This window comes from Saccopteryx bilineata, chromosome 6 (genome assembly GCF_036850765.1).
Source record: "Saccopteryx bilineata isolate mSacBil1 chromosome 6, mSacBil1_pri_phased_curated, whole genome shotgun sequence".
Lineage (NCBI taxonomy): Eukaryota > Metazoa > Chordata > Mammalia > Chiroptera > Emballonuridae > Saccopteryx > Saccopteryx bilineata.
This window is the reverse complement of record NC_089495.1, coordinates 38,754,228-38,779,131: the sequence shown is the minus strand read 5'-3', so window position 1 is coordinate 38,779,131 and position 24,904 is coordinate 38,754,228. Positions and strand designations below refer to the sequence as shown.

At 46.9% G+C, this 24,904-nt stretch overlaps 1 protein-coding gene across 2 annotated transcripts in view; it reads left to right on the top strand.

The window, feature by feature from the left end:
• Window positions 1-23,758, top strand: part of NAXD (NAD(P)HX dehydratase) — a 29,059-nt gene extending 5,301 nt beyond the window's left edge. For both annotated transcript variants that reach the window (XM_066236572.1, XM_066236570.1), the window contains exons 3-10: window positions 3,317-3,362; window positions 4,783-4,871; window positions 9,083-9,191; window positions 19,068-19,118; window positions 19,205-19,309; window positions 20,074-20,194; window positions 21,456-21,576; window positions 23,004-23,758. In XM_066236572.1, the coding sequence (XP_066092669.1) occupies window positions 3,317-3,362; window positions 4,783-4,871; window positions 9,083-9,191; window positions 19,068-19,118; window positions 19,205-19,309; window positions 20,074-20,194; window positions 21,456-21,576; window positions 23,004-23,154 (793 nt within the window). In that variant the 3' untranslated portion in view covers window positions 23,155-23,758. The remainder of the gene's footprint in view (window positions 1-3,316; window positions 3,363-4,782; window positions 4,872-9,082; window positions 9,192-19,067; window positions 19,119-19,204; window positions 19,310-20,073; window positions 20,195-21,455; window positions 21,577-23,003) is intronic.
• The last annotated feature ends 1,146 nt before the right edge of the window (window positions 23,759-24,904 follow it).

The window sequence follows — 24,904 nt, the reverse complement described above, 5'->3', positions numbered from 1 at the left end:
ATAACAGCTAATCGAACAGGTGTGAGGTGGTATCTCATTGCCGTTTTGATTTGCATTTCTCTAATAGCTAAAGAAGATGAGCATCTTTTCATATATCTGTTGGCCATTTGTATTTCTTCCTGTGAGAAGTGTCTATTCATATCCTCTTCCCATTTTTTTATTGGATTGTTTGTTTGTTTGTTGTTGAGTTTTATGAGTTCTTTGTATATTTTGGATATTAGGCCCTTATCTGAGCTGTTGTTTGAAAATATCATTTCCCATTTAGTTGGCTTTCTGTTTATTTTGTTATCAGTTTCCCTTGCTGAGCAAAAACTTCTTAGTCTGATGTAGTCCCATTCATTAATTTTTGCCTTCACTTCTCTTGCCATTGGAGTCAAATTCATAAAATGCTCTTTAAAACCCAGGTCCATGAGTTGAGTACCTATGTCTTCTTCTATGTACTTAATTGTTTCAGGTCTTATGTTTAGATCTTTGATCCATTTTGAGTTAATTTTTGTACAGGGGGAGAGACTGTAGTCCAGTTTCATTCTTTTGCATGTGGTTTTCCAGTTTTCCCAGCACCATTTATTGAAGAGGCTTTCTTTTCTCCATTGTGTGTTGTTGGCCCCTTTATCAAAAATTATTTGACTATATATATGTGGTTTTATTTCTGGACTTTCTATTCTGTTCCATTGGTCTGAGTGTCTATTTTTCTGCCAATACCATGCTGTTTTGATTGTAAGACTCACTCTTGACGCTTGTCTTGTAAGTTCGATAATTATATTTAAAAATACCACAGTTTTTATGCCGGTCGCATAATTTTATTTTGTGCATTTATCCGTCCAAGCCTAAAGGCTGGTCTGTGAAAATATTTTCTGACATTAAACGGTCTGTGGCCCAAAAAAGGTTGGGGACTACTGTGTTAGGGTAAAGGTTTTGCCTATAGTTGGGGAATGAGACTGTTTTTTTCTTACACTTTTCTATATTGACCAGACTCATACCAAAGCAAGTGTTATTTTTGTAATCAGGATGAGAACACAGCATCTGCTTGGTTTACTTTGTTGTTGTTTTTTATTGTTGTTGTTTTGTTTTTGTGACAGAGAGAAGGACAGAGACAGAAAGGGAGAGAGATGAGAAGCATCAATTTTTTGTTGCGACACCTTAGTTGTTCATTGATTGCTTTCTCATATGTGTCTTGACCATGGGCCTTCAGCAGAGCGAGTGACCCCTTGCTCGAGCCAGCAACCTTGGGCTCAAGTTGGTGAGCTTTGCTCAAACCAGATGAGTCTGTGCTCAAGCCGGCGATCTCGAGGTTTCAAACCTGGGTCCTCTGTGTCCCAGTCCAACACTCTATCCACTGTGCCACCACCTGGTCAGGCTACTTTGTTAATTTAAAGATATTCCTGAATGTCTTTTATGAAATTTGCTAGATCCTGCCTTTTCTTAAGGCCTCTTCTCTCTGTTAGTTTTGTATATTTTGCTGTGTTGTTTGACACATAAAGATTTATAATTTGTCCCTGCTTATAAATGATCCAACTGCTTTGACTTAAATTCGACGTTGGTTAGTATTTCTGTTTCTGCTTACATTCTCTGTGCTTGTAGCCTAGCTCTGTATTTTTAATAGTTTATTATGTAGTTAGGTTATACTTATTATAAATAATAGGTAACTAGATTTTTGTTTCTTTACCTAATAAGACAGTGACTACCTTTTTAAATAGAGAAATGGGCCTGACCTGTGGTGGCGCAGTGGATAAAGCATCGACCTGGAAATGCTGAGGTCGCCGGTTCAAAACCCTGGGCTTGCCTGGTCAAGGCACATATGGGAGTTGATACTTCCAGCTCCTCCCCCCTTCTCTCCTCTCTCTCTCTCTCTCTGTCTCTCTCTCTCCCTCTCTCTCTCCTCTCTAAAAAAAATGAATAAAATTTAAAAAATAAAATAGAGAAATGAACCTATTAACATTTAGAATCTACCTGATGTGCCTTTTTTTAGTTATCTTTACTCTATTTTACTTTGTGTTTCTGCTTTGATTTATATAGTAAGTATGTGGTATTCATTGTATAGATGGGCCATAATTATTTAACGAAGTCCCTATTGATAAGCATTTTATTAACTCTTCCTTTTTTTTAGTTAACAGTATGTCTGTAGACATCCCCTTACATATATCTGTTTGTATACCCATGTGGTTATAATCAAGGAATCAATTCCTAGGAGGATTCTTAGTGGAGCAGAGGACAGAGACATTTTAAATGTTGATAAACATTGCAAATTGTGCTTCCCCAGAACTGCACTAGTATGTGCTGCCCCCAACAAGCACCTGTTCCCCTCACACCCTGTGGGTTTTGGCAGCCTTTGCTCTTTTTTTTTTTTTTAAGCAAGAGACAGAGAGAGGGACAAACAGGGATAGATAGACAGAAAGAGAAAGAGATAAGAAGCATCAACTTGTAGTTGTGGCACTTTTTTTTTTTTTTAATTCATTTTTAGAGAGGAGAGAGAGGGAGAGAGAGGAGAGACAGAGAGAGAGAAAGGGGGAGTAGCTGGAAGCGTCAACTCCCATATGTGCCTTGACCAGGCAAGCCCAGGGTTTCGAACCGGCGACCTCAGCATTTCCAGGTTGATGCTTTATCCACTGCGCCACCACAGGTCAGGCGGCACTTTTTAGTTGTTCATTGATTGCTTCTCATATGTGCCTTGACCAGGGGGTTCCAGCTGAGCCAGCGACTCATGTTGATGATTCTGTGCTCAAGCTGGTGAGCCTGCGCTCAAGCTGGTGACCTCGGGGTTTTGAACCTGGGACCTCAGCGTCTCAGGTTGACTCTATCCACTGTGCCACCACCGGTCAGGCACTATGTGTTTTATAAAGTTAATTCCTAGATGCTTTATCATTATTGCCGATATTATAGATGGTATCATATTTTCTAATCTATTCTCTTAATGTAGGAAATACTATTTTTATTGTGTTTTTTTGGTTGATAGAAATCTGGCAACTTTGCTATTTTATACTAGGGAGATTAATTCTCTAACAGCTTTATTAAGGTCTAGGAGATGTACAGTTTGATAAGTTTGACATATATGAACCCCTAAAACCATCACTTCAAGCCTTCAGTTGGAACATTCCCATTACAGGGAGACCACGGTCTCAGGAATCCAGAATTTGCCTCTCCTCCTAGCATAGTCCAAAGGTCTGAGGTGAAAACCGGACTTTTCTGGTTCTAATCCATGTTTATTGAACATGTACTGAGCACCTCCTAAGGGCTGGGTCCTGAGGTCATTTATTGATAAACCTGGTGTGCTTGCCTCAGTCTCAGAAGTTTTTGACTGTAAATGTCTTCTTTTTAGGTACACGGGAGCCCCTTATTTTGCAGCAATCTCAGCTCTCAAAGTGGTATGTTTACTTATATCTTTTTTTATTAGGTAGAGTTGGCTTATTTAATAATGTGAGTAAAGCAAGTGTTTTCTAATGGAAATCTAAATAACTTCTGCAGGTAAATTATGGGCAAGAGAAATATCTCAAAGTGTACCCTAAAATCTTGTAGAGTGATTAAATAACTTGCAAGTCATTTTAAAGATAAGGTTTTATTAGAATTGTACTTCCTAGTGGTACTGGGGCTCCTTTTCAGTCCTGGTTTGAGCAGCCGACTTCTTTGAACTTTGGCAGCTGCTCAAGTCCTAGCCACCCAGTGGGCACAGTTCCTGTGAAATGTGCTGAGCGCCGTGGCTGCATTGCTTCCCGTGAGCCTCATAGCCACCCAGTGGGCACAGTTCATGGGAAATGTGCTGAGCGCCGTGGCTGCATTGCTTCCCGTGAGCCTCATAGCCACCCAGTGGGCACAGTTCATGGGAAGTGTGCTGAGCGCCGTGGCTGCGTTGCTTCCCGTGAGCCTCATAGCCACCCAGTGGGCACAGTTCATGGGAAATGTGCTGAGCGCCGTGGCTGCATTGCTTCCCGTGAGCCTCATAGCCACCCAGTGGGCACAGTTCATGGGAAATGTGCTGAGCGCCGTGGCTGCATTGCTTCCCGTGAGCCTCATAACCACCCAGTGGGCACAGTTCATGGGAAATGTGCTGAGCGCCGTGGCTGCATTGCTTCCCGTGAGCCTCATAGCCACCCAGTGGGCACAGTTCATGGGAAATGTGCTGAGCGCCGTGGCTGCATTGCTTCCCGTGAGCCTCATAGCCACCCAGTGGGCACAGTTCATGGGAAATGTGCTGAGCGCCGTGGCTGCGTTGCTTCCCGTGAGCCTCATAGCCACCCAGTGGGCACAGTTCATGGGAAATGTGCTGAGCGCCGTGGCTGCGTTGCTTCCCGTGAGCCTCATAGCCACCCAGTGGGCACAGTTCATGGGAAATGTGCTGAGCGCCGTGGCTGCGTTGCTTCCCGTGAGCCTCATAACCACCCAGTGGGCACAGTTCATGGGAAATGTGCTGAGCGCCGTGGCTGCGTTGCTTCCCGTGAACCTCATAACCACCCAGTGGGCACAGTTCATGGGAAATGTGCTGAGCGCCATGGCTGCGTTGCTGCCGTGAGCCTCGTAGGCGAGGCAGCCTGAGCTGGTCTCGGTCAGCCCTCCTCTTAGGTAGCAGTACAAGTCTGCATTTACTTCCAGGCCTTTTCTTAGGTTAGGCCTTCTCCTTGGCTTCTCAGTTTAGCTGCTGCAGTTGATACTTTTCTTTCTCGGACAGTGCTATGTAATTTGAATGGTTGAACACCACGTGTCCTGTGGTGAGCGGCTCTTGCCGAAACCACCTTGGGTATCTCTTGAGTTGGTCCCACACTAAGTCAGCCTTTTGTGCTCATTTCTCAGGGTGCAGATTTATCCCACGTGTTCTGTACCCGGGAGGCCGCACCTGTGATCAAGTCATACAGCCCGGAGCTGATTGTTCATCCAGTTCTGTGAGTGGGGCCACACATGAGTGTTTTACTCGAAACACTCTCCTTGGTCACGTGGTATCTTTGAACTGACTCTCTAAGAGCCTCTAAGTATTTCTCTCCTGAGAGTTGTAGGTAGATTGTTTCAGAAGGAGGGAGAAAGGTATAGTTAGTCCACTGTCTGGGGTCTGAAGAAGGCAGGCAGATAGTCACATGTGCCAGCATGGGATAAGATCAGAACACCAGGGTGACGTCCTGCGGCCTGTCAGAAGTGGCTGGATGGTCCTGGGCCCCGAAGAGGTGTGTGGGCCTGCCGGGGGACAGTGACATATTGCAGGAACGAGGGGCCTATTAGGCTGTAACAGAACTGGTCGCTCATTCAGCAGATGATGTTGAGCAGGCCCTCCTGGGTTCCACGGGGACAGGATTGAACTGACCTGACGAAAACAACTGCTCCGTGCCCTGGAACCTCCTCGATGAGGAAAGTGTTCTTCCCTGGTGCTGTCCAGCCTGTGGCTGCTGATTACAGATGGCCACTGAGCACTTCAAATGTCGCCAGTAGGACTCAGGACCTAAGCTTTTACCTAAATTTTAATTAAATTTAAAAGCCATGCTTAACCAGGCGGTGGCACAGTGGATAGAACATTGGCCTGGGACGCTGAAGACCCAGGTTCAAAATATGGAGGTCACCAGCTTGAGCGCAGGGTCGCCTGCTTGAGCGTGGGATCATAGACATGACCCCATGGTCGCTGGCTTGGGCCCAAGATCACTGGCTTGAGCAAGGGGTCACTGGCTCAGCTACAACCCCTGGTCAAGGCACATATGAGAAAATCAATGAACAATTAGGGAGCTGCAACTATGAGTTGTTGCTTCTCATCTCTCTCCCTTCCTGTCTGTCTGTCCCTGTCTGCCCGTCCCCGCTATATACAAGCAAACAAACAAACAAGTTTAAAAGCCACACGTGGCTAGTATCTACTATAGGACAGCAGCTCTGGAGGCGGACAAACAAGAGGAGTGTGGTCGGGGTCATGAGCACTATGAAGAGATGGGAGCAGGGAAGGGGACAGCATTCTGGCTGTGCAAGGGCGCGTGTGTGGTGAGGGCAGTGTTTTACAGGGTGGTCACGGGCAGTGGCACAGCAAAGGACGTTCAAGTAAAGGCTTGACTGTGGTGAGGGAGTGAGTTCTGCAGACAGAGGAGTGAAGGGAGGCCCTTCCATACAAAGGAAGAGCTGTTGCTCAGGCTGGCTTGGGGCACCCGGAGGCATAGAGCTACGCTCTGCAAGGTATGGGGGTCATTACAAGGCTTTGGCTTTTACATAAATGAGAAGGAGGCTGCTGGAGCATTTGCACAGGGGAGGGACAGGACCGTTTATATATTTTTTTTCTTGTTTTTTTTTTCAGAGAGAGAGGGATAGACAGAGACAGACAGGAACAGAGAGAGATGAGAAGCATCAATCAGTTTTTCATTGCGCATTGCAAAACCTTAGTTGTTCATTGATTGCTTTCTCATATGTGCCTTGACCGCGGGCCTTCAGCAGACCGAGTAACCCCTTGCTCGAGCCAGTGACCTTGGGTTCAAGCTGGTGGGCTTTTTGCTCAAACCAGATGACCCCACATTCAAGCTGGCGACCTTGGGGTCTCGAACCTGGGTCCTCTGCATCCCAGTCCAACGCTCTATCCACTGCACCACCGCCTGGTCAGGCCTGTTTATGTTTTGAAAGTCTCATGTGTCTGCTGTGTTGAGAATAGCTCTTGGAGTCCAGGGTGGAAGCAGCGGTTTCACTAGGAAGCTGTTGTGAGGATCCTGGTGATAGGTACACGATGGGGTAGAAACTGAACAGGGTCGGGTTCTGGGTACCTTTGGAAACTACAGCCCCAGGATCTGCTGACTGGTGGGATATGAGATACAAGAAAAAGAAGAGAGTCATGAATGCCACCCAGGGATCGGGCTGAGGGAGTGTCGTTTAGTGAGGTTGGGAAACTGGGGGAGCAGGTTTGCGTGGGGATGATGGTCAGAAGTTGGGTTTTTGACATGTTTTTAGTTGCCTGTTAGACACTCAAGCAGACATGGCTGGTAAGCATCAGCTAAGAGTGGGGCAGTCAGGGAGGGTGTACACCTGGGAGTTAGTGCGTGGATGGTGTTTAAAGCCAAGAGACATAGATGAGGCCACACAGGAGTGCGTGCAGGCAGGGAGTACCCCTTTGGGATCAGCTGGGTGGGGAGATAGAGGAGGCCCAGAGGGATGTCCTGGGGTCCAGTGAAGAGCTGTTTGCAGACTATTCTGAAAGGGCCTGTGTCCCTGTAGTCAGAGATGATGACTAAGGATAGATGGCTGGATCTCACAGTATGAGTCATTGGTGACTTTGACAAGGGCAGCTTGCAGGGAGCAAAGCCCTATTAAGTGGGTTTGAAGAGTCTGAGAAAAATGAACAGGAAGGTTTTGTGAAAGAACAATGAAATTCTGTGCAGCTGTCAGGTCTTGCTCTAAAGGAGGGCACTCTTATTAATGTTTTAAAGGGATCAGTCACACAAGTCTGCTAGAGGACTTCCCCAGTGTCTGATGGAGTGGACAGTCTGTGAGTAAAGTCTACACTGTTACCTGTACTCCTGTGTGATGGAAAAAGACTGACAAAGATAACTTTTTTTCCTTTTTTAATATTTATTCTTATTGATTTTTAAGAGAGAGGAAGGGAGGGAGAGGGAGAGGGGAACATTGATCTGCTCCTGTGTGTGCCCTGACCGGGGTTAGAACTGGCAACCTCTGTGCTTCTGGACGATGCTCTAACCAACTAAGCTATCCAGCCAGGGCAGCAAAGATAATTTTGAAATTAGCCATAATATCTTATTTAATTTAATTTAATTTTTTTCATGAGTATTGAAAATCTTTTTAAACAACGAGAAAAAAAGTGTTGTATGTTTATAGCTATATACTCTGCGTTATTGACTCTCTTTCTGAGGTGAAGGACATTCTCCTTTGACACAGCTTTGATGGGTCCCAAGTCCTCTGCTCACCTTTGCAGAACCATGTGGACCGCTTGAATAAACTGCTAAGGCCCCTCCCCAGGCCTTGGAAGGGGCCCAGCAAGTGAGAGGGTCTGATGTTGAGTCTGATCACAGTGAACGTGCCTCTGCCGCTCACAGCGTTCCCTCGCTGGTACTCCGTTCGGCCAAACTGGTCTTGGCTGTTTCTCCTTCGCGCGCACCTGCTCACCCTGCTTCCCACCTGCGCCACTCCCTCCTTTACCCTGTCTGCTTATTCCCAGAGGGTACGACCTCCTGTTGAAGCCTCTCGAGTGGAGGTGGCTTTTCCTTTGTACCCCTCATGTACCTCTGGGTCTAGAGGTGGATGTGCTCCTCCTTGTTCCTCATGGCTCCTCCCAGACCATTGCCCCTCTCATTCCTAAACCTCCAGCTCCTTCGAGCTCACACTGTCAGAGTTGCTACCCCCTACTCCTCATGGCAGCCGCGTCGGATCCCTGGATCATTCCTTGAGTGTTTGATGTCTGGTCCAGTGTCTCTTTCCACCATTGCCCTCATTAATTAACTTTCTAATGTGTGTAACTGCTTTATTGAAATATAACTTACTATAAAAATAAAACTCACTCATTTTAATTGTATAATGATTTCTCTTGTATTTATCAAATCACCACAATCTAATTTTAGAACACCTCCATCACTCCAAAAAGAAATGCCTGCCCATTACCAGCCCTAGCCTGAGGCAAACTAATCTTTCTGTCTGTGGATTTGCCTTTTCTGAGCGTTCCTATGAATGAGATCACATGGTACACGGCCTTTGTGTCTGCCTTCTTTCACGGAGCACGATGTTTTTGAGCTTCCTACTCATTTAGCATATACCCATACTCTATTCCTCTTTTTTTCTTTAAATAAATTAATACCCCCTTCACCCATTGCTCCCATCTTCACCCTGCCTTTCCCCTCCTCTGGTAACTACCAATCCGTTCTCTGTATTTATGAAAAAAATTTTTTTTAAGGTTTTACAAGTAAGAGAGATCAGTCAGTACTTGTCTTTCCTCTCTGGCTTATTTCACTTCACCCTGACAGGCGTTTAAGTGTCAAAACGAGACATCTAAGGGGAAGACTGGGAGACATGCTGGCTTGGATCCTGGAACAGGAAAAGGGCATTGGGGGGAAACTGGAAAAATCTGTAGTTTCATAGTAAACAAATCAATGAAATTTTGAGTAAACCATCTGCCCTCCTTTCCCTTCTTCAGCGACAGCCCTGATGCCGTTGGCGAAGTGGAGAAGTGGCTGCCCCGGCTGCACTCCCTGGTGGTGGGGCCTGGCTTAGGCAGAGACGCTGCTCTCCTCGGAAACGTCAGGGTAAGTTCCAGGGCTGCCGAGCAAACATCTCCCCCTGGTGGTGGGGCCTGGCTTAGGCAGAGACGCTGCTCTCCTCGGAAACGTCAGGGTAAGTTCCAGGGCTGCCGATCAACCCTCTCCCAACAGACTAGATAGTTACATCTTGGGAAGTCAGAACAGAAACATTTTTCTTGAAATTTCTGTTCAGTGTTCTGTGTGCCTTGTCATGGAATAACTGAGATGGGTAAGATTTGGTTTGGGGATAGAGGAGGAGCTAGGCAGAAAGATGGTAATGAACTTAAAAATAAAACCAGACTGCCTGACCTGTGGTGGCGCAGGGGATAAAGCATCAACCTGGAAATGCTGAGGTCGCCGGTTCAAAACCCTGGGCTTGCCTGGTCAAGGCACATATGGGAGTTGATGCTTCCAGCTCCTCCCCCCGTCTCTCTCTCTTTTCTCTCTCTCCCTCTCTCTCCTCTCTAAAAAAAAATGAAAAAAATAAATAAAGAAAGAAAACCAGACTGAAGGAATCTGTTTTCTCTTAGGGCATTGGCTTTGTCATCGGTAGCAGGAGGAGGTCTCTGTGGAATCACTCAGATGTGTCGTGTGTGTCACCTGCTCCAGGTGTTGGGAAGTCCCAGCATCCAGACTGAGCAGTGATAGCAGGGGGCAGGGTTTGGGGTCATGCTCTAGTTCACCTTCCAGCACGATTCCTTTCCTGTTGGGGACCCTGGCAGCTCGCTCAGCCTCTCAGGCCTTGTGCCTTCCCTGTGAAGGGGTGATTGCACCCTCAGGAGTGACTGAGTTAGGCACAGTACACGATACAGCAGGGACAGTCGAAGTCACTGTCACAGGTGACCTAAGTGGGAGAGGATATTTCTGAGAGTCTACCAACTACTTTTGCTATAAATTGTACATTTAGAACCGCAAAAGCTATTTTTTGGTCCTAGCTTTGTGTTGTCAGCTGGGTCCTCTTGAAAGCTCTGTTAGTCTGATTTTTATTTTTTCATTCCAGTGCTTTTCCAACATTCCCGATGTTCTTGTTGGGTCTAGAAAACCCTGGACCTCTGATCCCATGGGCCAGTTGATTTGTGGCTTTGACCTCTGTTCTGTTCCCTGATGTCCTTCTCAGATAAAATCTGCACACACACAGCCTAGCCAGGCGCCTGACCCCAGTTACCCTCCCATGCATGTATGTGTTCATTTACTTTTTCATTTACGCTATTCTTTATTACAGAAAATTTACTTTATACCTGCCTTATCAAAAAAGGTGAAAATTTTGTATCCTCAAAACATTGAAATAGAAATAAATCCCAGCCAGAATCGGGAAAGGAAAGAGGTAGAGAGCATGCCAGCCCCATGTTCGCTGTGTTCTCTGTGCTTGGCGGGCTCTGACCCTGCCCGGGGTTGTCCTCTGAGGTCGTCTGGACTTCCCCAGGCTCCTCTGAGTGTTCACCCTGCATGGCCTGCCCAGCGCCAGCCCGGAGAAGGCCATGCAGGGTGCCCTGTGTGAGATGGTGCTGTGTCAGGAGGTCAGCAGTGAGCTCCCAGTCAGGGCATGTGCCTGATGCTCTCAGATGTGCCTGGCCACATGCCCGCTGAAGACTCAGGTCACTAAACATGACTTAGCATCCACATCGTCATCAAGTGAAAGGGACTCTCTTCATCTCACCTTTTGTCTTGGATTAAATTCAGGGTGAAAGAAAATGTAAGTGCTGGGCGATGGAGCAGCTCTGCACAGAGCGCCGTGCTTCCCCGGGGTCTGGGGTGAGAAGCCGGGATAACAGACCCCGGGTGGGAGGGCGGCTGCTCGGTCCCGTCACAGAGAGCCGCCTGGAGACCGGAGACAGGAGTGAGCTGGCAGTGTGCATTCAGAGTGAAGAATCTGAGAGGCTGTCAAACACAATTTAACGGTAGCTCTAGATGACATTGCAAAGGAGAGGATTTATTTAGGATTCTCCTAGTTCTAAGTCACCTGATATTAGCATGGGGTGTGCAAGTTGGTCAGGCAGCCCCATTCAGATATTTGAAAATCTTACCCTCTTGCTGAAGAGTAGAAACTGATCATATTTGCCAAGTACTAGACCCTTAGGCTTCTAGGGGGTGACCTCTCCTGGGGAGTTCCCGTGTGGAAACAGAGTCTGCGATGCACTTTGAGTCCTAGTTAATGGTGCTCAGCACGGTCCTAGGAGGTCTGGCAGTGCCAGTTTGCTGGCTGGTTTGTCTGTATGGAGAGGCAGCTGAGGCTCCCTGCCGGAATGGAGCCAGTGTTTGGTTACTCAGTAAGCCTCGTGATGATGGGATTCTTGACCTTTTTCTGACTGTCCAGTAAACCTCTGGCCCCAATGGGCATGACAGAATGGAGCTCATGACACATGCGCTGGTCTCTTCATCCTTTAGTGCCTAATTGTCATAGATTCTTGAACTGTGGTGGTGTTTCTTACATAGTTTGGAGGTTTACACATGCTGATGTATAGGTTTGACTTCTGGTGCTTCCTCAGTAGAGCCCGTTAGGCTATAGGCTGACTGCCATCTGCTCGTGTAACCACGCTGTGGAGACATGTGACCAGGAAGAGACCCACTCCTGGCACCATGATCTCAGACTTCCAGCCTACAGAACTACAAACAGTCCATTTCTGTTGTTCACAAGACACCTATCTGAAATTTCTTTTATTTAAGATTTTATTCATTTTAGAGAGGAGAGAAAGAGAAAGTGAGAGAGGGAGGAGGGAGTGGAGCAGGAAGCATCAACTCCATATATGCCTTGATTGGGCCAGCCCAGGGTTTTGAACCGGTGACCTCAGCATTCCAGGTCGATGCTTGATCCACTGCACCACTACAGGCCAGGCCTCTCTGAGATTTTGTTTCAGCAGCCCGAATAGACTAAAAAAGCATGGTTAGATCACAGTTTAGTTCAAACCATTAGGGCATTTCCTGAACAGAACATGGACTGTGTAGAGTGCTGCCTGTTGACAGCTGTCATCGCAGCCCTTGCTTGGGGCTTGCCTGCTTGTTCCTCCAGCTGTGAGACTCTTTCCAGGCCCTGGCCACCATCCTGCCTGCCCTGTCCTGGCAGTGTGGCCTCCTGTGCTTGTCCACCTGAGCCCTGCGATACCTTCAACCCCGAGGAGTTCCCATTTGGCCTTTTATCCTGAACCAAGGACTCACCTGGTGTTTCTGAGCACTTCATATAATGTGATTCATTCCTCAACAAAGGAGTTAACACAGAAAATATAAGACCAGTTATTAGAAATGAAGAAATTATATTTGAAACAGCTATTTAAGTGAATGGGGAATGTGCTTGGATTCCTCATAAGCATTTTTTCTCCCTTTGGACAAATACATGTGCTAGGGCCACACAGAATACTGGCCTGGGGACAGTTATTAGCTGGGGACCTGAGGCAGGCTGTGCAGTTTTATTGATCTTGGGTTTCCGTTTTCATTATCATGTTCCACTTACGGATTATTGAGTTTAGAATCTGAGTCGTATACCAATATTGTGTGCGTGTTGTGTGCCAGCCACTTTCCTGAGTACCTTCTATTACTAAACTCCTTAGTTCTCATAACAACCCTCGAGGTAGGTATTTGCATTATTTCCATTCCACAGATGTGGGAACTGGTAAGATGATGTCTGATGTAGGTATCGTATGCCCAGTCATCCAGAACGTCCAGTGCCAGAATGATACCCTTGATACTTAAGCTCTGAGGAGCAAGTGAGATTGTATGTGTAAGAGCATCTTCAGGGAGCTGTGTAAGTAAATAGCAGAATTTATTTTAATTCTGGGGCTGTGTGTGGCACTGGGGACACAAAACCCCAGAACTGATGGGTATAATAAAAAATTGGCTGGTCTTTGTCCCTGTTCCTAGGAGGCAGCCTCTAAATCTTTGGAATTTGTCAAGTGATAGAAATGGCTCCTATTCGTACTGGGCCTCCGGACCTGAGCTGAAGAGTGGACTCAGGATGGGGCCTTTACACCAAGACCTTGAGACTGGAATTGTTGCCACCTCCAGGGAGGGGCAGAAGTGGGCACCAAGTTGAGTTCAAGCACAGGGTCAGTGATTCGGGCCTTCACAGGGGGTGGTCCGTGCCCTTCGCCTGTGCAAGCTGACCAAGTCTAGGGGGGTTAGCGTCAGCATTGCACTGCAGCAAGTATCCAGGAAAATGGCACAGGAGTGTGGAACCAATGGCACCCTTTGGGCAGTTTTCTAGAGTATGTACTCTCCTACAGAACCTGCCCAGACCCTTTGTTAATCCCACTTTAGGGACCATATTTCAAAGGGAAATACCTAATACAGGGGGTGGAGTTCTAATTTGTAAATGGTTACATACGGAGTGTCTGTCCATGACCAGATGGGGCATAACAAAACAAACTTTGTTACATTATTTGGCTTGAATACCATAACCATTTAGTTTTTTTCTACAACCCTGTTGCAGACAAGCAGACTGTGTTCAACCAAGGAAAATTGTGTCTAATATACTAAAACTAGAAAGCCCGGCGGTCATACGAAATGACCGCTGTTCTAGATGTTATAAATTGTAATTAAAATGATTTGTGCAAAGGTGTCTGCTAATTCAAACTGAATTACCCAGGGCAGGCAGCGAGGATGCGCCTTTGCTTAGTGCCCCACGGGGTTTTCCCCTTCTACTTGCTTAATTGCTTCAAGTAGAGTGCAATGAAGGAAACCACTGGCGGTACATTTCTTAAGAGCCACCGCTAGCTCAATAAATAAAGGTGATTTAAATAATAAAATGTTAATTCACATGTCAAAGATCTCTTTGTACACAACATTTCTTGTGTAGATCTTTCCATCATTTTTAAGCTCGCCTTGCAGAGGACCATCCATTATTTATAATTTTACGTCTGTTCTTTCACAAACTCTTGAACAAGCAACATAAAGTTGACCGTGTCCAAATGCAGGCTCAGGTAAAAAAATGCCAACACGCTTAAGCGTTTGGCCCTGAGACTTATTGATGGTCATAGCAAAGGCAAGTTTTACAGGAAATTGTCTACGTCTCAATTGAAACGGCAACCCTGTTTGAGATGGAGCCAAATCAATTCTTGGAATGACATGTATTTCACCTTTAGGGGGGCCAAAGACTTAGCTATTATGACATTATTTTTCAATTGGAGAACCTCTAGTCTTGTACCATTGCGAAGACCCCTTCTGGTGTTAAGATTTCTTAACAGCATAATAATTGCTCCAATCTTTAACCTCAATTTGTGAGGTGGCATGCCAGAAGGCGACAGACTATTTAAAAATTCCGTTGGAAAGTTGTTGGCACTCACTTTATTATCAGCTACAATGGAATCAACACTTAAATATGTCGTGTCATTCCCTTCTATGATATTTAAGACATCATCATTTAGTTTGTCTACATCAGAATTTTTAGCTTGCTGGACATTATATCGCCTTTGATCTAAGTTACGATCACAGCCTGACCTGTGGTGGCGCAGTGGATAAAGCGTCGACCTGGAATGCTGAGGTCGCTGGTTCGAAACCCTGGGCTTGCCTGGTCAAGGCACATATGGGAGTTGATGCTTCCAGCTCCTCCCCCCCTTCTGTCTCTCCTCTGTCTCTCCCTCTCCTCTCTAAAATGAATTAAAAAAAAAAAAATAAGTTACGATCACAGACAATGGCCATGGCAATGTTGATTGCTGGCTCATTGCTTGCTATAGCATTAGAGGCCAACTTTTTTTCAACTTCGTGCATCATTTTATATGCAGTAGCAAATGGGTTAATGTCTTGAAATAATTCCCCCATTTCATTAAGTAAGGTCTCAGGAACTCTTTTATTCCATTCTAAACGTGCCGAACTGCCTGACCTGTGGTGGCGCAGTGGATAAAGCGTCGACCTGGAAATGCTGAGGTCGCTGGTTCGAAACCCTGGGCTTGCCTGGTCAAGACACATATGGGAGTTGATGCTTCTAGCTCCTCCCCACCTTCTCTCTCTGTCTCTCTCTCCTCTCTCTCTCTCCTCTCTAAAAAAAAAAAAAATGAATAAATAAAAAAATAAAATAAAAATAAAAATAAACTTGCCGAACTGGCTTCTGAGGGATCAAGTATATATAATTGAGCAAACTTTCTTTTCCCGTCAGAAGGATGCAAAGTTCCAGTTTGATGGTAAACTTGACCATGAAGTCGAAAGCAATAAAGTCCTGGTCCAGGCAAGTCAATTGGTTTGTTTCCCATGGACGCAAAAGCAAACGAACTATTAATGGATCGAATGCTATCCATGTACTGTTTGCTATTTGGATGCTGATTAGTCAATAATTTATTCAAGAGTGGTGGATAATTCTCAATTAGTGGAACTACAATGTTTCCGTACTTGCAACATTGAGAAAATCCTTTCTTGCCACGGTCAAATCCATTAGTTTCTAACTTGAAGTTTAAGGACTGACAGTGTTCACATTTAATATTCATGTCACCAGAGGAATGCTCAAAAATTAAAGTTCTCCGTTTGAAACTGTTTTAATCCTTTTTGTGTTTTGGTCAGCATTACTCTGTCGTTTTTTTTGCATTTCTCTGCTGCCTTTGTTCAAGGGACTCATTTTGTCAAGACAGGCTTTTTTGTCTTGCATCTGAGGCAAGCCTTGTTTCTCTATGCTCATCAGTCTCATTTTGCCGAGAAAGACGCATTTGCTCTGCGACTGAAGCAAGCCTTGTCTTTCTCTGCTCAGTGGTTTCTTTTTGTCGAGAAAGCTGTTTTTGTGCAGCTTTAGCTCCTTTTCTCTCCTCTTCAGTGCTGTATTTTCTAGGAGGCATTCTTAAAAGAAATTACGTTAAGATGTAGTTTTTATGTAAAACAGATGATTGCCAATGCAAACAAATGTTCACCTTCCCCCTGACACGCTCAATTTGCATTCAGCCGTGGCAACTTCACCCCATTGGCTAGTAGTTACGCAAGCAACCAATAAGCTATCGGCGACAAACAGACACTTAAGCTGCATATAATAAAGATAAAAAATGATTACAGCAAGATAAAAACAGTGTATATGAAGAGGGATCAGGTGCGAATTTAAATTCTTAATAAAAATTTTAGTCTGTTTAATTAAAAAAAAATACCACTTTGCAGTATACAAGTTAGAAGGTGTGTGTACCTCACTGCAGTTCTCAGCCCAGTCTCCAGGTCACATTTCCATTCATTCTTCTGGGTTTTTTCCCTCCACATACAAAATAGCAGTCACGGTCATGAGAGTTGCTAACATTTCTTGAGCGTTTCCTATGTTCCAGCTAAACAGAGCAATGCATTATGCTTTCTTCCTTATCAGCCTCCTCCTCATTGCCAGCCACATAGCAGACATTTATGAGATTTTGTCTGAATGAATTCATTATCTGTTGTAATCCTGAAAATAACCCTATTAGATAGATTTCTTCTTTTCTTTCTTTCTTTTGGCTTACATCTTTTTTTTTTTTTTCTTTTTTTACAGAGACAGAGAGTCAGAGGGATAGACAGGGACAGACAGGAACAGAGAGATGAGAAGCATCAATCATCAGTTTTTCGTTGGACACCTTAGTTGTTCATTGATTGCTTTCTCATATGTGCCTTGACCGCGGGCCTTCAGCAGACCGAGTAACCCCTTGCTCGAGCTAGCGACCTTGGGTCCAAGCTGGTGAGCTTTGCTCAAACCAGATGAGCCCGCACTCAAGCTGGCAACCTCGGGGTCTAGAACCTGGGTTCTCCGCATCCCAGTCCAACGCTCTATCCACTGCGACACTGCCTAGTCAGGCACATCATTTCTTTCTTTCTGGAGACTGGAAATCCAAGATCAGGGTGCCGGAAGAGTCCATGTCTGGTGAGAGCCCACTTCCTGGTTTGCAGACAGATACCTTCTTGCCGTGTTGTCCTCACATGGTTTAGAGATAATCTCTCTCGTGTGTTTAAATTGAATTTATTGGGGTGACATTGGTTAATAAAATTATGTGTGCAGTTCTGTAACACATCATGTATATGTCATACTGTGTGTTCACCACCCCAAGTCCTTCATCACCATTTATGCCCCTGTTCCCTCTTCTGCCTCTCCCTATCCTCCCCCCTTCCCCTGGGTAATCACCATACTATAGTCTGTGTCTGTGAGGTGGTTTTGTTTTTTGTTTAATCCTTTCATCTGTTTCACCCACCCTCTCCAAACCCCCACCCCGCCCTCTGACAGTTGTCCAGCTGTTCTCTGATCTGTGGCGTTCTATTCTTATTCTTGTTTTTCTGATGAGGAAAGTGAATCCTGAAGAAATTAAATTACATCTTGAGGTGGTCATGTAGCAGCTAAATTATTGATTCTTTTTTAACAACTTTATTGGGATGAGATTTTTACATACCATACTACTCACCCATTTGAAGTGTATAATCCTTTGGTTTCTATTCACAGAGTTGTACAGCCATCACCATGATCAATTTTAGGGTATTTTCATCACCCAGAAAAGAACCCTGTACCCATTAGCAATGATTTCCTGTACTTCGACGTCCACAGCCTCTGGCAACTACTAATCTCCTTGCTGTCTCTGTAGATTTGCCTGTTCTGGACCTTTCATGGAAATGGAGTCATATAATTTGTGGCATTTTGTGACTAGTTTTGTTCACTCAGCATAATTTCAGGGCTCATCCGTGATGTAGTGTGTCAGTACTTCGCTCCCTCTATTGCGGGTTAGTGTTCTGTTATATGGGTAGACTATATTTTGTTTATCCATTCCTCTGTTGATGGACATTTGGTTTCCAGTGTCCACTGGCTGTTATGAATAATGCTGCTCTGAACATCTGTGCACATGTTTCTGTGATGACTCATGTTTTCGAGGAGCTGCCAGCGTGTTCCGTAGCAGCAGCAGCAGCATGCTGTACTGCCATCAGATGTGTGAGGGGACTGTTTCTCCGGATCTTCTCCACCAGCGTGACTGTCCCTCTTTTCCGTTTTAGTTGTCCCGGTGGGTGTGAAGCGGCAGCTCATTGTGGGCATGTGTGTTTTCTCACTGTGGCTTTGGTTCACATTTTCTTCATGGCTAATTATGTTGAGCATTTTTTATGTGCCTATTGGCCATTTGTAGATCTCTATTCATACCCTTTCCCACCTAAAAATTTGCTTATCTTTTTATAATTGTTTTAAAAATCTTTATATTTTCTAAATACAAATCAAAGATAGAATTTACATATATTTTCTTTCATTTTGTGGTTGTCTTTTCATTTCCTTGACAATATTTTTTTTAACTTTTTTTAAAGATTTTATTTATTGACTTTAGAGAGAGGAGAGAGAAAGGAGGGGAGGAGCAGGAAGCATCAACTCGTAGTAGCTGCCTCTCGTATGTCCCTTGACTGGGCAAGCCCGAGGTTCTAATAAGGGAACTTGACTCGAAGGAATTGCTGAGCTAAAGCCAGCCCGAAGCCCAGGGTTTTGAACCAGAGACCTCAGCATTCCAGGTCGATGCTTTATCGACTTTTGCCTACCCTATATATAATTATTTTAGCAAAAAACCTCTGAAACTTTTTGTATAAACTTTTCAGATTAGTAATTTTCTGTGTTATGGTCAATTGTTATTGTAAAACACATAAAGTGTTTTGAAATACATAAAAGCTGATGATTTGGGAATTCCCAAAATGTCCGATTTCTCATTTCTGAATCCTGAGGATTAGCGTCTGTTGGAGACTTGGAGATGCTAGCTCGGGTTGGCCTTTGCAAGCTAGCCTTGGGACGCAGTGCTGTGTGTGATGTTGCCAGTGGGATTATGTTTTCAGTTATCCATGCCTTTCAAAGGGACTGTATCAGTTCATTTGGGTCTTTCCTATTTATGTTAGGCTATTGCTTTATTATTTTTTATCTAATTGTTGATGAGCTGATGTTGAAATTCATCAAGGAACCATTTGGTTTTCTTTAATTCCTGTTACTCAGCATAGTGTTTTTTTTCCTCCCAGGGCATTTTAGAAGCATCAAAGGCCAGAGCCATCCCTGTCGTCATTGATGCAGTGAGTGTTGCCTCTCCTCTCCTGTCCCCTCCTCACAGCCGGGTGGCCAAGGCCATGCAGTAAGCGGGAGTCCTTGTTCTGTGCAGGACGGGCTGTGGCTGATCACTCAGCAGCCAGCCCTCATCCAGGGCTACCAGAAGGCTGTTCTCACTCCCAACCACGTCGAGTTCAGCAGACTGTCGGAAGCTGTGGTGAGTTTGTTGACCACCCAAAAGAATGGGTGTGAGCCCTCCTTATCCTGAGCAGGGGCAAGGGACATGCTCTGTGGTTCTGTGCCCACTGGTCCTTGCGGGTGCATCTGCAGGGGCAGGCTTGCAGATGTTGAGTGGATGCATGCATATTCTACGATGCATTTTTCACATGCTAACAGTTTGGTTTTTTTGTCCTTGGGGGTGCGTGTAATGGTGGGACTTCATCCAATCATTGCATCTTTGATTAGATGAAAGGCAGGCTGGTGGGCTCCGGGGTCAGCCCGCCCCTCCTGCTGGGTGCTGTTGGGTGGATCACCCATCCCTATACTGCGTTACGGGTCTGTGAGATGTGGATGATGATAGCATCTCTCACAGGGTATGTGAGGATGAAATGAGAGAGGATCTGTCAATTCCTGAGTCCTTACATAGCAGATGCCCTGTAAATGTTAGTGCTTTATCACTCAAAATTGAATCCCTTCTGCAAGCCTTTAAAATCCCAGGCATGACCAGTGGTCTTTACCTATGGCCTGGCAAGGTAGGGGACGGGCACCAGGGCAGTATTTCTCCCTGGAGCCCCCGTGTTGGCATCTACCTGGAAGACGCCCCTGTGATATCCGGGCCTCCAGCCAGCTGGTGGGTGGGATGCTTCTCTGTATGTGGAGCCATCTTGATCAGGATGGGTGGGGCGGATGCTCACTGTATCCCCACGTGGGTCCCTTTCACGTGCCTAGTAATACCTGTGTCTCTGGTGTCCTCCATTGTAGCTGGGCGGCTCTGTGGATAGCGGAGATCGCCGGGAATCTGTGCTGAGACTCAGCCAGGCACTGGGGAATGTGACCGTGGTCCAGAAAGGGGAACAGGACATGATCTCCGACGGCACACAGGGTGAGTGGCTTTGGGCTCCAGCCAGTGTGGCCGTGCAGGCTTTGAGCCCTAGGAAAACCTCTCACTCATGCACAGCCCAGGTGCACAATGTGTCGCACATGTGCGTACATCACGTGTGGTCACTTATGTCTTATACATCATATGCAGCACTTGTGTTCAGCAGGCAGAGGGACTTCCTGATGAGCTGTTAACTAGTTTCTTCAAAGTCCATTTTTGTTTCTCACTGTTTTGCGAAGGGCAGTGACAGTCGTCATGTTGACCCTGGTTGAAACCAGGCGCGGGCTGAGGCTCTGCCCGGATTCCCGAGAAGCAGCCGGTGGGAAGGCGGCCGGAACAGCAGGTGGCGCTCTCAGGTCCGACACTGCCACCTCCATCTCGCCTGCCACCTAATGGAAGTTATCTGAGTATTTTAACTCATTTTGTTGTATTTTATAAAAATGACTGGAAAGTGAGGAAACCCTGGGAGCCTGTGGACCATGGAGTGAGAGCAGGATGGCTGTCAGCACTTGCTCGTGTCCACACAACGAGATAACCAGGGGTGTGCACCCTCTCCCGCTCCCGGAGAAGAGCAGAGTCTGACCCAGAGGTGAAGAGGACACCAGTTAGTCTAATAGTTTACTACAAAGGACTGTCACCTGGCTGTAGTGTTGCTGACTAGGTCACAGAAATCAGGGCCAGCAGAGAACAAGAGGCATCCGAATCATGTGTCTCACTTGGTTTCTCTCACATGTCGGGCAGGAAGCACAGTGAGTGTGCTCTGCGGGGTCCTGACACCTTGGGTCCCTTTATTGCTGGAAGGTGCCATAGACTCGAGCACACTCAGAGCATGTAACAACCTATTTCGAAGATATTTTCCAAAGGAGTAGAAATTTCTCATTACACAGCAGAAATGAAGTCATGAGGATTACCAGCGGAGCCCCTGCAGGGGGCGCTAGTGCTGTGCATGTCTCCTTGACGGTGGACCCTGGAGTGTGAGACGCAGTGCTGGGCTTGGCGCCAGGCACTTGCAGGACAGGGCACACGTGTGCCGTGCGTGTCCTCCAGTCTTTCCCGGCAGACCCCCAGTGTTCTGGGTCTTGTGTCTCTGCTGACCACCCATACTACACAGTGGTTCTGGGCGGCCTGGCCTCTACCTCCTCGGTTCCCTCTCCTGTAAAGACAGGCTTCCTTGTTAGGAACAGGGAGGCGAGCTCTGGCCCGGAGCACACCTGGAGCGGAGACGCGCCACTCGCTGTAACACCCGTCTCCCTTTGCTCTGCAGTGCTGGAGTGCAGTCGGCAGGGCAGCAGCCGCAGGTGTGGCGGGCAAGGAGACCTCCTGTCGGGCTCCCTGGGCGTTCTGGTGCACTGGGCGCTCCACGCGGGGCCCGAGAAAACAAACGGGTATGGCCACATCTTCACCTATCCTGCTTTGAAGTTTGCGAGCTCTGTAAGCTATTTGAGTAGCTCATACATTTCATAAGAAGTCACTTGGAACATACCAAATGAAAGACTGATGTTACTGTTCCATTGAAGAGATCTCAGGGCAGGGGTTGATCCTGGAATGTCGCCTGGGGAGCTTACACTTCATGTGTCTGGGGCCCGTGCCGTCATTCTGTACCACTGGGCTCTGTGGCGTCCCCAGCCTTTAAAGCTCTCCCGTTCACTCGGGTGTGCAGCCAGATCTGAGAACCCTGTTCTAGGAGGTCTGACTGATGCATACCCGCTGTAAAACAGCGGTATTAAAATAAAAACTATGCAGGCGGAGGTAGCGCTTACCTTGGTGAGTTTTAAGAGGCAGCAGAATTCTAAGATCTAGGCTCTGGCCCACTTCTGCTGTCAGACGGGCTTCTGAGGGAACCACGCCTCCATGAGCCTCAGCATCTCTTCTCTGCACCCTTCATGGTGACAGTGATGGCCGCACATGCCACGGTGTGATGTCCTGGGTCTGGTGGGCCATGCCTGACAGTGGACAGAGCGGAGTTGGGCCCGTGACTTTGCGGCACACCTGGCAGGCAGGGAGCACCCTCCCAAACGGGCCCAAGAGGTGTGTGCCCATTTTCAGAATGGAGTAGCTGCAGCAGGAGCCAGTAATGGGAGGAGGAACCCACATTCTCAGATCTTTTTTTTTTTTTAAACTTCTTTTTTTCTTTTATTTTTTTTTACAGAGACAGAGAGTCAGAGGAATAGACAGGGACAGACAGACAGGAACGGAGAGATGAGAAGCATCAATCATTAGTTTTCTGTCGCACACTGCGACACCTTAGTTGTTCATTGATTGCTTTCTCATATGTGCCTTGACCGCGGGCCTTCAGCAGACCGAGTAACCCCTTGCTCGAGCCAGCGACCTTGGGTCTAAGCTGGTGAGCTTGTGCTCAAACCAGATGAGCCTGTGCTTAAACTGGTGACCTTGGGGTCTCGAACCTGGGTCCTCGGCATCCCAGTCCGTCACTCTACCCACTGCGCCACTGCCTGGTCAGGCACATTCTCAGATCTTGAATATCCCCTCACATCTAAACTGTAACCAATAAGTCCTGATCTGGTTTTCACCCTGGGAAAACCGCCGTGTTAACCTTTCTCCAAATGAGTAGGCATTTTTGATATGCCTTTTGTCACGGAATATTAATGTCGGGATTAATGCTTATTGCAACTGTAATAAAGCAGCCTTCTGCCTCAGTGGCATAGCAGACTAGAAATCACCAATTAGTGGTCTCAGTAGAAACAGGAAGGAAATCTGAGCCTTCGATGGCTGCAGGCCCCTGTTGTCTGACAGCTGTGGAGGGAGGACTGCCCGCCTCCTGCAGCGCCTCGCTAACGCCTCTGCCTTCCAGGCTCAGCCCTCTCCTCCTGGCCGCCTTCGGTGCGTGCGCCCTCACGAGGCAGTGCAACCACCAAGCCTTCCAGAAGCACGGCCGCTCCACCACCACCACCGACATGATCGCAGAAGTTGGACCTGCATTCAACAGACTCTTCGAAACCTGAGCCAGTGCGGACGGGAAGAAAGTGGGCATGGTGATGGGGAACTGCTCTCATAATGGGAAAGTCCATGTCCAGTATGTCTCAATCCTCTGGGTGTCAGAGCAGGACGGGCTGCTGGGGAGGTTTGTAAGTTTAAGATACGTGGGTTGATGTAGATAGAGAATTTACGAATTGGAAATGCAGCAATTTTTGACTAACTCATGGTGCAGTTTGAGACGTTATAACGACACTAAACAAAGTGTCATTGGAGGCGCCATGGGAAAATCAGAGAAGGAAACTTAATGGGACTCAGACAACTGCACGGATGAGGGCTCTGAAATACCTCGTGTCTATACTTTCACTTTTCCATGTCTGTGCTCATAAGTGTGTGGTGGCTGACGAGGCCCAGCAGAGTGCACAGGAGTGGGGGAGACGCCCTGTTCCTGAGGGAGCCCGCTGGAGTGGGCTCTCAGGCGGAAGGCTTCAGGATGCTGGGTCTGGTGGTAGATAGCACCAGGGGGGCCCTCAGAGAACTTAACAGTGAAACAGCAGTCCTTCCAGTTTGAAAATCAGTGGGTGTGTCCACGGGGAGATTTAGATTCCATTAAAGAAGTTAATATATCTGAAATTGTAAAAGACGTTTTATTGTCTTGATAGCCTCTGGTTCACTTTTGTTTGGTTGTATGGGTTGTTTTCTTAGTGGCTTGAGAGTGATTTGGTGTGTATCATTTCTCCATGGGGCTTGGTTTCTTTTTTTTTTTTTCCATTTTTCCGAAGCTGGAAACGGGGAGGCAGTCAGACAGATTCCCGCATGCGCCCGACCGGGATCCACCCGGCACGCCCACCAGGGGGCGATGCTCTGCCCACCAGGGGGCGATGCTCTGCCCCTCTGGGGCGTCGCTCTGTTGCGTCCAGAGCCATTCTAGCGCCTGAGGCAGAGGCCACAGAGCCATCCCCAGCGCCCGGGCCATCTTTGCTCCAATGGAGCCTCGCTGTGGGAGGGTAAGAGAGAGACAGAGAGGAAGGAGAGGGGGAGGGGTGGAGAAGCAAATGGGCGCCTCTCCCGTGTGCCCTGGCCGGGAATTGAACCTGGGACTTTTCACACGCCAGGCCAATGCTCTACCGCTGAGCCAACCGGCCAGGGCCTGGGACTTGGTTTCTAATACATGCACTGAGGGTACTCTCAGCGGCAGAGCGTTGGCCTGGCATGTGAAAAGTCCCAGGTTCAATTCCCGGTCAGAGCACACAGGAGAAGCAACAACCATCTGCTTCTCCACCCCTTCCCCCAGCTCGCTCGCTCTCTCTCTCTCTTTCTCTCCCCCCTCCCCGCCCCCTTCCTTTCTCCTCCTACAGCCATGGCTCAAATGGTTCGAATGATTCGAGCAAAGTTAGCCCTGAGCTCTGAGGATGGCTCCATGGCCTCGCCTCAGGTGCTGAAATAGCACAATTGTTGGAGCAGAGGCCCAGAGGGGCAGAGCATCGCCTGGGAGGGGGCTTGCCAGGTGGATCCTGGCCAGAGCATTGCATGGTCGGGGCAGACGCAGGAGTCTGTGTCTGCCTTCCTGCCTCTCGCTTAATAAAGATAAATGAATAAATTAATAATAATAATAATGCCTTCCTTCTACAAGGGCAAGACCTGTTTGGTTCCTTTAAAGGTCTGTCTGCCTTTGATGACTACACTTGGGTGCAGCACTGTGGTTCAGGTACATCACCCCAAATGGATCCTTTCTTTAAACCATAAACTTTGAAGATTTAAAAAATATTTGCTGCTGTT